The sequence below is a fragment of the Vulpes lagopus genome, chromosome 8 (genome assembly GCF_018345385.1).
Source record: "Vulpes lagopus strain Blue_001 chromosome 8, ASM1834538v1, whole genome shotgun sequence".
In the NCBI taxonomy this organism is placed as follows: Eukaryota; Metazoa; Chordata; class Mammalia; order Carnivora; family Canidae; genus Vulpes; species Vulpes lagopus.
In genome coordinates, this window is record NC_054831.1 from 127,343,205 (window position 1) to 127,356,481 (window position 13,277).

The 13,277-nt window shown below is 61.9% G+C and overlaps 1 protein-coding gene across 2 annotated transcripts; it reads left to right on the forward strand.

The window, feature by feature from the left end:
- Positions 1 to 982: 982 nt before the first annotated feature.
- On the forward strand, positions 983 to 12,982 carry SH2D5 (SH2 domain containing 5). 2 transcript variants are annotated; one of them, XM_041767137.1, is made up of 11 exons: positions 983 to 1,068; positions 2,230 to 2,385; positions 4,627 to 4,800; positions 5,131 to 5,211; positions 5,718 to 5,792; positions 6,837 to 6,983; positions 8,354 to 8,602; positions 8,777 to 8,951; positions 9,222 to 9,330; positions 9,745 to 9,904; positions 10,717 to 12,982. In XM_041767137.1, exons 3-11 carry the CDS (start codon positions 4,714 to 4,716, stop codon positions 10,918 to 10,920), a joined length of 1,287 nt encoding a protein of 428 aa, XP_041623071.1. In that variant the 5' UTR covers positions 983 to 1,068; positions 2,230 to 2,385; positions 4,627 to 4,713; the 3' UTR covers positions 10,921 to 12,982. The 2 variants fall into 2 exon arrangements, with proteins under 2 accessions (XP_041623071.1, XP_041623072.1); XM_041767138.1 differs by lacking the exon at positions 983 to 1,068 and adding an exon at positions 1,569 to 1,679.
- The last annotated feature ends 295 nt before the right edge of the window (positions 12,983 to 13,277 follow it).

Genomic DNA, 13,277 nt, shown 5'->3' on the forward strand with positions numbered 1-13,277 from the left:
GTTATTTACCGAGTGGTGGTGCGTGGGCAATTTCTGGTGTTTCCTCTCTGCGGAACTCACACTTCCATACACCACCAAAGGCTGAGCTGAATCGGGTTTGCAGGGTTTTTTGTTTTGTTTTGTTTTTTTTTGGCACCTACAAGATGCCCGGCCTGATGGGAACAAAAGTGCTTTCCAGTTCAAAGCTGGGTCTGCACACCAGTCTCCCCCACCTAAGCGGATGTGCGAGCAGGCCGAAGGAGAGGGGCACGGTCCACGTGCAGTGACCGACGTTCACGCCGAGCTGGGCAGACGCGAGGGACCCTCCTACAGGACGAGGAAGAGGGTGCGTGATACCCACTACCTACTGAGGGCGAGGGGCGGAAGGTGACCCTGGCCCGGTTGTCCCGGAGGTCCCGGAGGCCACGCGGGCTGGGTCCTGAGTGCATTCACTCCCTCGTCGCGACGACAGTCACTGAAGGAAGCAGGCTCTGACCTGCGCACTGGGGATGGAGGCCCCTCCTGGTCAGAGCCGCCTGCACTCCGGGAAGAGGACTGGTCTCGTACGTGGTCCCGTAAGCGAGAGTCACGAGGGCTCTGCAGGGGGTGGAGGAGGCACCGGTGGTCTGGGAAGGCTTCCCGGAGGAGGAGCTGCTCGAGGCGCCGCTTGGAGGAGGAGGAGCTAGCCAGGGGGCCAGAGGGGAAGGTCTCCTCAAAGAGGGAGACGTCGGCGAGGCCCTGGGCGCTCAGACACCTCGGCCCGAGGAGACGGGCCCGCGGGGGGCAGGCGCGACCCCTCCGGCCCTTTAAGGCGGAGCTCCGGGGCGCGAGCCGGCGGGGGCGGGGCCAGGACCCCTCGCGGCCGCTGATTGGGCGGCGCTCCCGAGCGGAGCCGCTCCGCGGGCGGCGATTGGTGGGCCCGGGCGGGCGCCGCCGCCAGGTGATACGGGGAGCTGGTTCCCGCGGCCACGTGGGGGGCGCGCGGGCGGGGGGCGGGGGGTGCCGGGGGGCGGGCGGCGGGGACGCGCAGGGCGCTCCGGGGGAGCAGCGCCGAGCTGCGGCGGCGGGACTCGGGCCGCGGCGGCCGCGGTGAGTGAGCGCGGGGGAGCGGGGCCGGGGCTGGAGGGTCGCGGGGAGGGGGGCTCGGGCCCCGGGCGCAGGGCGGGCGGGGGGGGGCTGGGGAGGAGCGTCTCGGCCGCTTCCCTCCGCCACCGCCGTCACCTCCGCCGTCCCTCCGCCAGCGCCCTGCCTCGCTCGCCCCGCGGTCGGCCCGGGGACTTTCTCTGCCCAGAGCGCTGCCCCCCCAGGAATGACAGGAAGAGCAGGATGACGACCCGCGCGGGGCGCGCTCCGTGCCGCCCGGGCGCCCGCCCCACTCAATCTGGAAGGCAGCACTTTCCGCTCCATGTCGTCTGTTTGGAGAGGCCACCCTCGACCCCTCTGCATTAACCCCCCCCCCCACACACACACACACACATCACATTTCCTCCTCACCCCACTGCATTTTTCTCCAAATCGCTTAAGTCCCTTGTGATGCTGATTCTCAGTACGGTCCCCCTGACCCTGCTTGCGCGCTCCCCGAGGACAGGGACTTTGTTTTTGTTCACCTGGCACATGGTTGGCACTTGGAATATTTTCAGAAGGAGCAGATAAATGAGCAGCCCTAGGAGGCAGCTGCTATTACCGTCCCCACTTTACAGGTGAGGAGATGGAGGCTGAGGAGTTAAGGGACTGCCGCACAGGAGTGTGTGGGTCTGGGGGTGGAGGGATGGAGGGGGGCTTCTTCTGTATGACTGATCCAAAGGTAGTGGAGGTGATGCAGGTGACCAGAGTGGCTCAGGCCGCCCCAGACCATCTGGACAGGGAGACAGACTGAGAAAGCAGCTATTTTGCTGATAAGATCAGCCCTCAGCACCTGAGGTGTTCAAGGTAGAGGGGACTCACCACACTGCCATGGGGGACACCCTGCTTACTTGGGAGGGGAGCGTGAGCAGAAAGACACTGCCATGGCCTAGGGGAACAAACTCCAGAACCCCAGCTTTGCTTCCCAGCTCTCCCTTATGCTGTGTGACCTTGGGCAAGTGGCTTCACCCCTCTGAGCCACGCTTGCTAAGCCCAGAGTTCAGACTGAGTGGTCTCCCGGGATGCTCTGAAGATGCCTCCTCCCCCCATGACTCAACTCAGCAGAGTGCTTCTGTCCTTGACCCTCGTAAGGCAAGTCAACCCATCCAGTACCCTGTCTCTAAGCAGGACCACCTGGAAATTCTCAGAGGAGCAAAAGAAGAGCCCCGGCCTCATTCCAAAGGAGTCCCCCTAGAAAGGTGCTGGCCCAGCCAGGCTGCTGCATAAAAACCTTGGAAAAAACAAGTGTGCTCCAAAATAAGTGGGTGTTTGCACCCAGAACGGGTAAGCAGGTCTGGGGTTAGGGTGAGCCTGGTAAACCTCACTGGTCCCTTGGGTGGCCCCCAAACCCAGGCTTGGGGCTGAAATGCACTGGGAGGGAGAGAGAGGAAGAGAGAAACTTCCAGTTTCCCGGGGATTGGGGAAGGATCAGGTGACGATGGCAGGGACAGTGGAGTGTCCCCAGGAAAGCTGCCGCTCCGGATCTGGAGGGAGGAGGCAGGAGGCGGTTCGCAGCCCTGGACACAGCTGCCTCGGCATGTGGGCATGTGTGAGAGTGAACGTGAGTGTGCCGGAGACCCGTGTGCCTCTTTGCTGTCTTAGCACCTTAGTGTCTGAGGGGCTGTGTCAGCACAGGCAGGATGGGAAACGTGCTCCTGGTCTCTCCCTCCTCCCGTCCCTCCTCTATCTCGTATTGTCTTCACATCTCTGTTCCCACTTCTGCTGGCTGCCTTTCATCCTCTTCTCTTTCCCTCTCTCCCTCTTGCCCTGTTTTTGTTTTGGTCTTTGCCTCCTCTGTGTCCCACCACCTGTGGGTCCAGGGCATCTGAGCCCATAAAGTGACCATGAAATCAAAAGTTGAGTTCCCTGGAAGCCCAGTCTCCGTGCCTGGGAACAGTGGCCACAGAGCTTTTGCGCCCGCTACACATCTAGCTTTGTTGTATTGAAACATCAGATGGACAGTAGGTAATGGACATGATGTGAAAAATGATCAGGATTAAAAAGTGGAGGGTGTGAGGCTAGAAAAGCAGGAGGGGAGAGGGTACAGGAGGGAGGGACCAGAGGCCATCAAGGGGACCGTGCAGCCTTTATTTCTGGCTCTCCTACCCACCCCCCGCCCCCGGGAAAGTGACGTAGCGGGTTGTTGCCCACAGACTGTAGTGGTGGCTGCTGCTGCCCCCACCCTGGCTGAGCTGGGACTGGAGGTCTGGGCGGGCAGGGGTAGGGGCTGCTCCCCAGCTCTTGGCGCGGGGAGTGTCGGTTTCCAAGCATCTGCATGAAGGTGCGTAGAGCCCACCCCGGAAGCCCCCATTTCCTACCCAGCGCCCCGATATCTGCTTTCTCCCGGTGGAATTGTGGCTCCCAGGCAGGTCTCTCCTGCCGCCTCGCTGTCCTCCCAGGCTCCCTCCTGGATAGCAGGCCTTGGGGTCCCCCCATCCTGTGTGCACCTGTTAAGTTGCCCCTCCCACCCCGCTGGCATCATGCAGGTACCTGCTCCTCTGCTCAGTTCTAGACTCCTCCCATTACCCCAGGTTTGGGGATGAGGAGATGGCAGCTCTGAGATGTGAGGCCATTTGCCTGAAGTTATGCAGCATTTGGACCCAGGACTCCCTGATCCTAAGTGCAGTGAGCTAGAGCCAGGCAGGATGGGGGGCAGGGGGTCTAAGCCACCCAGGAAAGACTGGAGGAGCTGAGTCGGGGGGACCCAGGCAGAGGGCAGTCAGCCCTTCTTTCTCCAGGTGCCTAGGTGCCGCGGTCACTGTGCACCAGGGGTCATGAGCTGAAGGGGAACTGAGCGCTCTCCCTTGAGGATGGTCTAGTCGGGGAGGTTTCCTTCTCTCCACGAATGGATCTGAGAGAGGGGCCCCATGAAACACCAAAACCTGGGCTGAGTCGGGGGCAGGGCTCCTCAGCCCCACGGGGCTTCCAGCTGCAGCCTAGCCTGGGCAGCTCAGGCCATCCAGTTCGTGGGCCACTCCCAGTATCACAGCGCTCCTGCCCTGGAACCTGCTGTGGCTCCGCACTGCCCCCAGGGCACAGCCTGAAATCCCTTGGTGTGACATGTAAGGCTGATCCCAGCCAGGCTCTGGCCCACTCTTCTGGTAGGTCCACCCAGGGGTTCGGCTGCTCTCTTCCCTGTGCCTCTGCAGACTGTCCTGGGAGCTCCCATACCCCTCCCCTCAGGTGGTGCCTTCTCGGGCTGCCCCCCTTCCTCTGGCACCTTGTACAGGCTGGTACGTGTCCCCTGCCCCCTCCCCCTCCCCAGGGCACCCCAGGCCTGAGCACAGAGGTGTCAGTGTTTGGCCCCGGGCGTGGCCTGCCACACCCCTACCTTCAGCTCTTCCCCCAAACCTCACTGCAGCAACCCCAGCCTGCCTTTCCCCACCCCCTTGTCACCGTCTAGCATATTCCATATCTGACTGATCCGTTCCAGTGGCCTTCCTCCACACTAGCACGCCAGCTGCCCCGGGGCAGGAGGGGGTCTGTCCTTTCCTTGGGGGCTGTGTGTATTCCCTGTGTCCTCAGGGCCCTGGACTTCGCCTGGCACACAGCAAGTGCTCGGAAGGGTTGGTGGAAAGGGGCTCCCCCGCCCTCTGTAGAAGCCTGGGGGCCATGCAGAGGCCCGGGGCAGGGGGCCGGAGGGCCTCGGACTGCGGCCCCGCCCCTCACCGGCCCAGGTGCATCACCAAGTTTGCCCAGGTGGGTGGGGCCGCCCCCATGGGCGGTGCTCTGGTGGGCCCTGGCTGAGGGTGGTCCTGGGGAGCAGGGAGCAGCTATTTCTGTCTTCCCTTTGGAATCCACACTCTAGAATGTGTGTGTGTGCACAGATGAGGAGATGGCCTCAGAGGGGCAGAGGCTTGACTGAAGCCACCTGCTGGGAAGGCAGCAGAGCCTACTGGGCCCCAGCTCCCTGTCTGCAGCTTACCTGGCAGAGCAGAGCATGTCTGGGGGGGAGTGTGGAGGACAGGGTCAGGGGCCGTGGTCCTGACTGCCCTGCCTCCCTGCTGCCCCCACCGCACCCCCAAGCAGTACGTGGGTTCCTTCCCCGTGGACGACCTGGATACCCAGGAGGGTGTGTGGCTCGTACAACAACAGTTGTGGGCACTGAAGGTAGGGCGCTGGGGCGGGCACATCCCTGGCCGGGGTCACAGCCTTGGAAGGTCAGGCTAGAATGGCCCCTGAAGCCACCTGATCCAATCCCCCTCCGCCCCCCATCACGGAGATGGAGCAAGTGAGGCCCAAGGAGGGACGGGACCAGAGCCATTCTGAGAAGTGGGCCCTGGAGGGCCACAGCCAGGCTCCTGGAGCCGTGTCCCTTGTGCCCCCCCCCCCCGCCCCGGGACCCCTTCCCTTGGGCAGTCATGACCAGTGTCCCATGTGAGGAAGCCACAGATGGGAGGTTGGGGGATGGTCAGAACATGGGCAGCACTGGCCCCACTGGGGGCTGCCTGCCAGGACCCAGCCACACTTCCCCAGCTCCGGGGGAGTCCACTCTCCAGGGCCCAGTCCCTTGGCAGCTGGGGTGGAGTTGGCTGCCCAGCCGGTGGTGGCTGGTCCTGAGGCAGGGCAGGGCCTGGAAGGTCATGCCTGCCCCCAACCAACTCTCTCCCATGCAGGATTATCCCCGACGTCGGGCCGTCATCCTGAAATTCAGCCTTCAGGGTCTTAAGATCTACAGCGGGGAGGGTGAGGTAGGAGCCTGTATGGGTGCAGGTGAGGCCTGGACTGGACAGGTGTCCTACTCCCTCAGAATGCGCCCGGCCCCGCGCTGCCCTTGAGCATCCCTGCCCTCCCAGCCTGCTCTGGGCCTGTGGACATCCTGTCTCCGCGGGCCCTGCCCTCAAGGCAAGCTCTGGCAACGCTTTCTCCTCCATCTCACCCCCAGCCCGGGCCCTCCAAAATCTCCGGGGCCTGCCTCCTGGCCTGATGTCAGGATCATCAGCCCCGGCTTTTTGCAGGCCCCAGGGGCCTCCAGAGGTGGCCAGGCGGCTATGGCCCGACTCGGGCTGGAGGCCAGTAGGGAGCACCGGCTTCATGGCTCATCCCTCTCCTGCCACAAGCCTGTGTGTGTTGAACACCAACCTTGTGCCAGGCTGTGCACCCACAAACCCAGGGCCACGCTCCTACGACTGTGGTGCAAATCGTGTCCTGGACAAGTGCATCACAGGGGCCTGGGGGTCAGGTCCTGTGCCACTTGCATGAAGTCTCGCTGATCCCCACCCACAACCCCATCAGAGTGGGGGTACCGTCCCCACTAAATGAGTGTCACAGGGCGCGGAGGGCTGTGTTTACCTGCCCAAGTGACCCAGAGAGTATGCAGAGCCAGGATTCAAACCCTGGTCATCTGACTCCAGACACCAGATGTGCAACCTGAGGGTCCGCTGCCACGGCCTTTTTCTGTGACCCTGCCGGCCGTGAACACCTTGCCCTCAGTTCTGTAGCATGATGGCAGCAGGGGCGGGGGGACGACAATCCCAACCAGCAGGTTGGCAGTGGGGACAAGGGACCAAGCCCAGAGGCAATGGGAAGGATGGGAGTCCCATTTGAAGCAGGGTTTGGGTGGCCTGGAGGGAGGGAAGAGTTTGTCCCCTGGAGCTGGGTGGGCCCTAAGCCGGGCACAGGCTGGACAGCGAGCCCTGGAGGCCAGCCTGCAGGGGTGTGGGACCCACAGGGTCAGGGCTGGCAGCCACAGGCCGTAGTGGGTCTGATGAGGCCGTCCTGCCCGTGCTCCCCAGATGCTCCTGATGGCTCATGCTCTGAGGCGCATCCTCTACTCCACCTGGTGCCCAGCTGACTGCCAGTTTGCCTTCATGGCCCGAAATCCCCAGAGCCCAGCCAGCAAGCTCTTTTGCCATCTCTTCGTGGGCAGCCAGCCTGGAGAGGTATCTGGGGTCCAGGGCGGGGCGAGCACTGCTGAGGCTGGGGTTGGCCATGCACCAGGCATCAGCGTGCGCTCCGGGAACCAAGGGGCGGGCACTCCTTGCCACGCTGGCTCCTTCTATGGCTCTGTCCACGGAGGGTTCCACAGAAGCGCGTTAGTGGCCTCAGCATTCCCTGGGGCCTGGAAGTGGGGATCAGGCCAGGTGCTTAGAAATTGGATGGTCACGCTACTAGGCCTTTGCTCATGCTGTTCTCTCTGCCTGAAATTCACTTCCCCTCTGGCAAAGTCCAGCTTGCTCTTCAAGGCTAGTCCATGTGTCTGTGAAGCCTGCCTTGAGTCCTCTAGATCACTCCACCCCCCCTTTTTTTTTTAAAGATTTTTACTAAAAAAGCCTGATGCAGGACTCAATCCCAGAACCCGGGGATCACACCTTGAGCCAAAGGCAGATGCTCAACCACTGAGCCACCCAGGCGTCCCCCACTCTTCCCTTCTGAGGTCTTGTGACATGAACTATGCTCTGTCATCCGTCTGTCCCTAATTACAGATAATAGAATTCTTTGAGAGCAGAAAGTGGGTCCAGGTCTTGAACTGCCCTGGTGTGTGGGCCCGTGGGGCCCATGGGTGAGTGGGTAGATCCCGGCAATCAAGCCGCTATGGGCACCATGAACAACAGAGCTGTGGCAGCCGACTGCTCAGCAAGCAGAGGCTGGGCGTGGTTCCACCCAGCAACATTTGCCGTCACCCCTGCATCTCAAGCTGTGTGCAGGCGGTGGGAATGACAGGTAGCTGAGACACTGCACCGATCTTCCTGCACTCACGGTTCCATCCTGTCGGGCTGGGTAATGAGTGTGGTGGTAGAGCATAGTGGCCCTGGAGCGGTAGGCCTATGCGGTGGGCCTATGCTGGGGGCTTTCTGTGCTCCACTTCACTGAAAGAGCACAGGGAAGTGGGGAGGAAACAGGCACAGAGGTGCCATGCTCTGCCTGGAGTCACACAGTAGCCCCTAAGTGATGGAGCTGGCACTGGACCCCGGGTTGCAGGGCTGGAGGGCCTGGGCTCGCAGCCACTGCTCTAAGAGGGTGACATAGGGTGGGGTAGTAAACCCAGGGTTTACTAGGAGTAGGAGTGCATGTGGCCCAGGCATTCCCAGCTCCAAGCAGGATGTCTGCAACAAAGCAGATGCTCAGGATTTGTGAAATGAACGAAGGAAGCTGGTAGGAGGGACAGCATGGTGGTGAAGTTTTGCAGGATGAGAGGAGTTTTCTCAGGAAGAATGGGGAAAAGGGGCTCCAGCACTAAGGGTGACTGGGCTGATGTGTAGGGCTCCTTAGGGAACCTGTCCCAACTGAGCCCGCCCCTCCTCCTTCCTAGGTCCAGATCCTGCACCTGTTGCTCTGCCGTTCCTTCCAGCTTGCTTACCTCTTGCAGCACCCTGAGGAGCGGGCCCAGCCTGAGCCCGGCCTGGGGGCTGCAGGGGACATGCCCCTGAAGCCACAGGCCAGCCCTGGGGGGCCCTCTGGCCTAGTGCGGGAGCCCTTCAGCCGAGATCAGCTCTCACAGAACGTTCACGCACTGGTCTCCTTCAGGCGGCTGCCAGCAGAGGGGCCTGTGGGCAGCGGGGTACGCAGGAGCCCCAGCCAGGGCAGGGGCTGTGGACAGAGGGACCCCAGGCGAGGGTTTGGGGGTCAGTGTGGGGGGAGGGGGTGGTGGACATCAGTGGGAAGGGGTTTCGCCTGACCTGACGTGGCCGAGCCTGAGTCGGCCTGCCCCCGTGGGCCCCTCTTGGTGCCTTAGAAGGAGCTACCAGAGTCAGAAGGCCGTGGGGGTGCCCGCCACGCCCGCCTGGGGAACCCTTACTGCTCGCCCACGCTGGTGCGCAAGAAGGCCATTCGCAGCAAGGTGATCCGCTCTGGGGCTTACCGCGGCTGCACCTACGAGACTCAGCTGCAGCTGTCAGCTCGGGAGGCCTGTGAGTGGCAGGGGCGCAAGGGCGTGGGCCTGTGTGTGCCCCCGTGAGTCAGAGAGCTAAGCCTGAGCGGCTGTGTCAATGCAAGGCTGTGCCCGTGTGTGGCTGTGCCCGTGTCCACGGGAGTGTGCAGAGGGGATCGTGTAGCTGTGCGTGAGGGGGCTGTGTGTGTGTGGATGCATCTTTGCCGCGGGAGACCTGGTGAGGACACCAGCATGTGGGTAAATGGGGGTGGTGGCCTCTCTCCCTCTGACCCCTGGGTGGTCTCCACAGTTCCTGCAGCTTGGGAGGCGTGGCCCCGGGGGCCTGGTGGCCCGGGGTGCCTGGTGGAGAACGAGGGCAGCCTGACGGAGAACATCTGGGCCTTTGCTGGCATCTCCAGGTAGGGGGGCCTGCCTGGCTGGTGCGCAGCCCCTGGGATGGGCAGAGGAGTGGGCTGTGGGCTCCCCCCAGCCAGGGACTAACCCCACTGGGTGCGTTTTCTCAAATGTGAAATGGGGATAATAAGAGGTCTATGGAGAGGATCAAACCGGGCAACTCTGGGACAGCCTTCAGCACGTGGCCAGTCACAGGGCAGCAGCTTCCTTACCGCCCGCCCTTCACCAGTCTCCCGGTTGGGTCTTGAAGCCATCAGCGGTCAAGAACCCCTTAGACGCCTCCAGGGAAGGAAGTCTAAAAGCTTCCCCCCTGGAGGGCCTGCTCCGGCACCGCCTCCGGTTCTGCATCGCCCCGGGGATGCCAGGGATGCCAGGTGGTGGTCGCTCCTGCCTTCAGCCTCTCCCCGCCGCCCTGCCAGGCCCAGCGCCCTCGCCCTGCTGCGGAGAGACGTGCTGGGCGCCTTCCTGCTGTGGCCCGAGCCGGGCGCCAGTGGCCAGTGGTGCCTGTCGGTGCGGACACAGTGCGGCGTGGTGCCCCACCAGGTCTTCCGCAACCACCTGGGCCGCTACTGCGTGGAGGTGAGCGTGCGGGCAGCCGGCCCGGTCCTCGCCCCGCCCCAAGCTCCGCCCTCGGCCCAAGCTCCGCCCTCGCCCCGGCCCGGCCCCGCCCACTCTGACCCTCATCACGGTACCCCATTGGCTCCCTCTGGCCACGCCCCTTAGTCAACTAACTCTCCAACCGGTTTGTCATTGGCTCCGCTGGCGCTGGCCCCGCCCTCGGGCCCCCGGCGGAGGCTTTTTTTTTCCCCCAAAGATTTTAATCATCTGATAGCGCGCTAGCTGGGGTAGGAGCAGGAGGGAGAAGCAGACTCTGCGGGGAGCCTGAGGCGGGGCTCCATCCCGGGGCTCTTGAGATCTCCTGAGGTCATGACCTGAACCACCCAGGCGCCCCCAGAGCGGGTTTTTGGAGCGGACCTCCAGTAGCCTTGGGCCCCGGTCAGGCCTCCCATTTCTGAGGGAATCCAGGCTTTTAAAAGTGGCTTTCCCACATCCTAGCCCATCTTTTAGTGGAGCTGGAAAGTGACTCAGGGCAGGGGTTGGCCTAAGCTCACCCGGCCTCCAGGCTTCCAGGTCTGGGGACCCGGCCTGCCCACAGGTCTCCAGGGACCGGCTGGGTGCTCTTCTTACAAGCTGAATGCCTCAGTCCTGTCCAGGCTGGCAGGAGAGGAGAGGAGACAGTGTCTGGCTCTGCGGTGAGCAGGACCGTGCCCTCTCTGAGCTCCAGTTTCCTCCCTTCTGAAGGGGGGCAGGATCCCTTGGGAGGGGGATGCTGGTGCCCAGAGCAGAGCCATGGGGAGGGGACGCTGGAGCTTCAGCCCTTTCCGCCCTAGCACCTGCCTGCCGAGTTTGCCAGCCTGGAGGCCCTGGTGGAGCACCATGCTGGAACCGAGCGCAGCCTCTTCTGCTCCCTGGACATGGGCCGTCTGAACCCCAGCTACGAAGAGCAGGACTGTGGGTCTGAGGGCAGACCTCCCCGGACATTGCGGCCCCTGGGCCACGCCAAGTCCGAGGCAGAGCTGCAGGGCCTGGGCTAAGAGGTAGCCCACTGGCCCTACCTCACCCTGGCTTCTGGGCCTCACTTGGCCGCCTTGCCCTTCCGCCACCCTGCTGGTCCCCAGTTCCATCCAGTCACTCTGCCCCTTGGACCAGCTTTCCATCACTTCACTGCCTGTGGTAGGAGGGGAGCCCTGATGCTGGGGATTGCCAGTGGCTTCTCACAAGACAGGTGGCCCTGCCGAGATTGTAGGAGGGGCAGGTGGAGCTCCAGGCTTCCCTTAACTTGCTGGGTGACTTTGGATGCTTGTCTCTGGGCCTCACTTTACTCCTAAGAGGGGAGCTTTCTGAGGTGGACAGGACGGTTCAATCATGGGGGATGTGGCCGTCTTGTAAGGAGGCCAGGCCTCGGGGCCCTGACTGGGAGTCTTCCAAGAGTACCTGACTGAGGGAGGGAGCATGTCTGGGGAAGCAGGAGCATGAGGGACATGAGGGAGCATGTCTGGGGAGGTAGGAGCATGTCCTCACTGCGGGCAAAGACCTGGGGGCGAGCCCCTTGTCCGTGGGAGAAACAGAACTTGGAGGAACTGATGGGCATGGTGGCTGGGCCGAGCTGTACCCAGGCTGACAGACACACAGCCTGTTTCTCACATCACGTGAGGTAAGGGAGTCTTGCATTGAATTCTGAGGAATGAGGGTTAGGAGGGCACAAAAGAGCAGGCTGGACAAAGGGCCATGCCCGCCACAAGGCCACACACAGACGTGTGTGTGAAAGGGACGTGAACGGACAGGGAAAAGGATCCCTGTGCTGCTTAGAAAGGCTAGTTTGTCTCCAATCAAATCCACAGAGTGGTGATTCCTGCCTTCTGGGGAGGGATGCCCCAGCCTCATCCTCTCCCCCACAGCCCTGAGGACCACCAAGACGGGCCCCCCCACCCCCTGACCCACACACGGGGTCATTTTCTTCGTCCATTTGACTGGGAGGGGCCAGCAGTGAGCCATAGGAGTAAGGGGTGACGAGGGTCCTGTTCAACTCATCCTGCGGGCCGGTCTGGCTTTAGGGGCTGCCTGGGAAGCCACCTGATTCTGGCCCACTTCCTGTGCTTGTCAGGGGTTAGCTCACTGGCCTGCCCCACTGGGGATGGGGTCAGAGTAGAACCATCCAAAGGCAGAACTGATGTGGGCCCTGCCAGAGGGCCCTTGGCCTCAGCGGGGAGTGGGGGTAAAGGGAAATGACTCTGATCTATGGCTTTGGCCCTGCAGTGATTGACAGATCCAGGTGCCCCCCCCCTTAAGCTCCACAGATAGACACAAATACCGAATTATTTAGGGAGCAAGTTCACTTTGGATGAACTTCTATTTCTGAGGCAGAGGCCGAGTCACGAATCTGGGGGCTGCCCTCTCCCCCTTCTAGGAGTGGGATGTGACTGTTCTGAGCCTTGAAAGATGGATTTCTGACTCGTGGGAGAGGGGGTGCCTAACGGGAGAGAAAGAAGGGAAGCTCCTCAGGAAGTCAGGCCCCACGTACCCAGCTTATAGCCTCCCGCCCAGGAAATAGTCTGGGCTGGGGACCCTGTCACTCTCATTACAAGGGACAACACGAGGCAGCTGGCCTTTGGGGGTTCTTCTCACTGGAACGACAGCACTGATTTTATATTGAACGTGAGTGGGAACTGGGACTCATTTTACAGCCATTTCCACCAGAACCGATGGTCCCTGGTCCCCCGTGGGAGGCCCGGTCTCACCTTTCCCTGGCCAGCAGAGGGGTTTGCTGACACAGTGTCCGGAATTACAGCACCCGAGACATGTGTTCAAGACCTGGTGACTGGCCCAGGCTGAGGAGGCCAAAGCCTCCCTCTGTGAGAGAGGGGTTTTGTCGTGCGCACCGTCCATGTGGACAGGGCATCAGGAATGTTCTCAAAGCACGATACCATTGCTTCACACAGTATTCATCACGTGGTATGCACAGGGCAAGGGTCTTGACTCCTGTGCAGATGCTTCAGTGTCTTAATCATAGATCAGTTTTCTCTTTGTTCCAACGGGCACCACCCGGGTAGCCAGCTCTCCTCACTGTGTGGGCTTGAAACAAATAAAACGTGTTTCTTCGGATGGTCTAGTACAGACTTTTCCTTCGGAAGGCAAGGTCTTCTTCCAGGCCGCCTCACTAGGTTTGCCAACCATACCTTCAGCGGGCGCCCAAGGGTGAGCCACACAGAGATCCTGTCCTCAGGGCTTGGGATGTCTTGAAGGAATAGGGTCGGTAGATTTGTCCAAATCATGTCTGTCCTGTTGAAACCTTCAATGGGTATTTCAATGGGTATTTCCTACTGGAAAGTGACAGCTGCTTGGGCTCAGCCGGGGATCTTGGCCTGGCTCAAGCCAACAGTCAAAAGGCTTT

Bases quoted from the DNA above. Each gene is read 5' to 3' on its own strand.
- SH2D5 (XM_041767137.1), top strand. From the start codon at position 4,714: ATGCAGAGGCCCGGGGCAGGGGGCCGGAGGGCCTCGGACTGCGGCCCC. The intron at 8,603-8,776 runs GTACGCAGGAGC...TTGGTGCCTTAG, and splicing joins AGGGGCCTGTGGGCAGCGGG to AAGGAGCTACCAGAGTCAGA. The intron at 9,331-9,744 runs GTAGGGGGGCCT...CCGCCCTGCCAG, and splicing joins GCCTTTGCTGGCATCTCCAG to GCCCAGCGCCCTCGCCCTGC.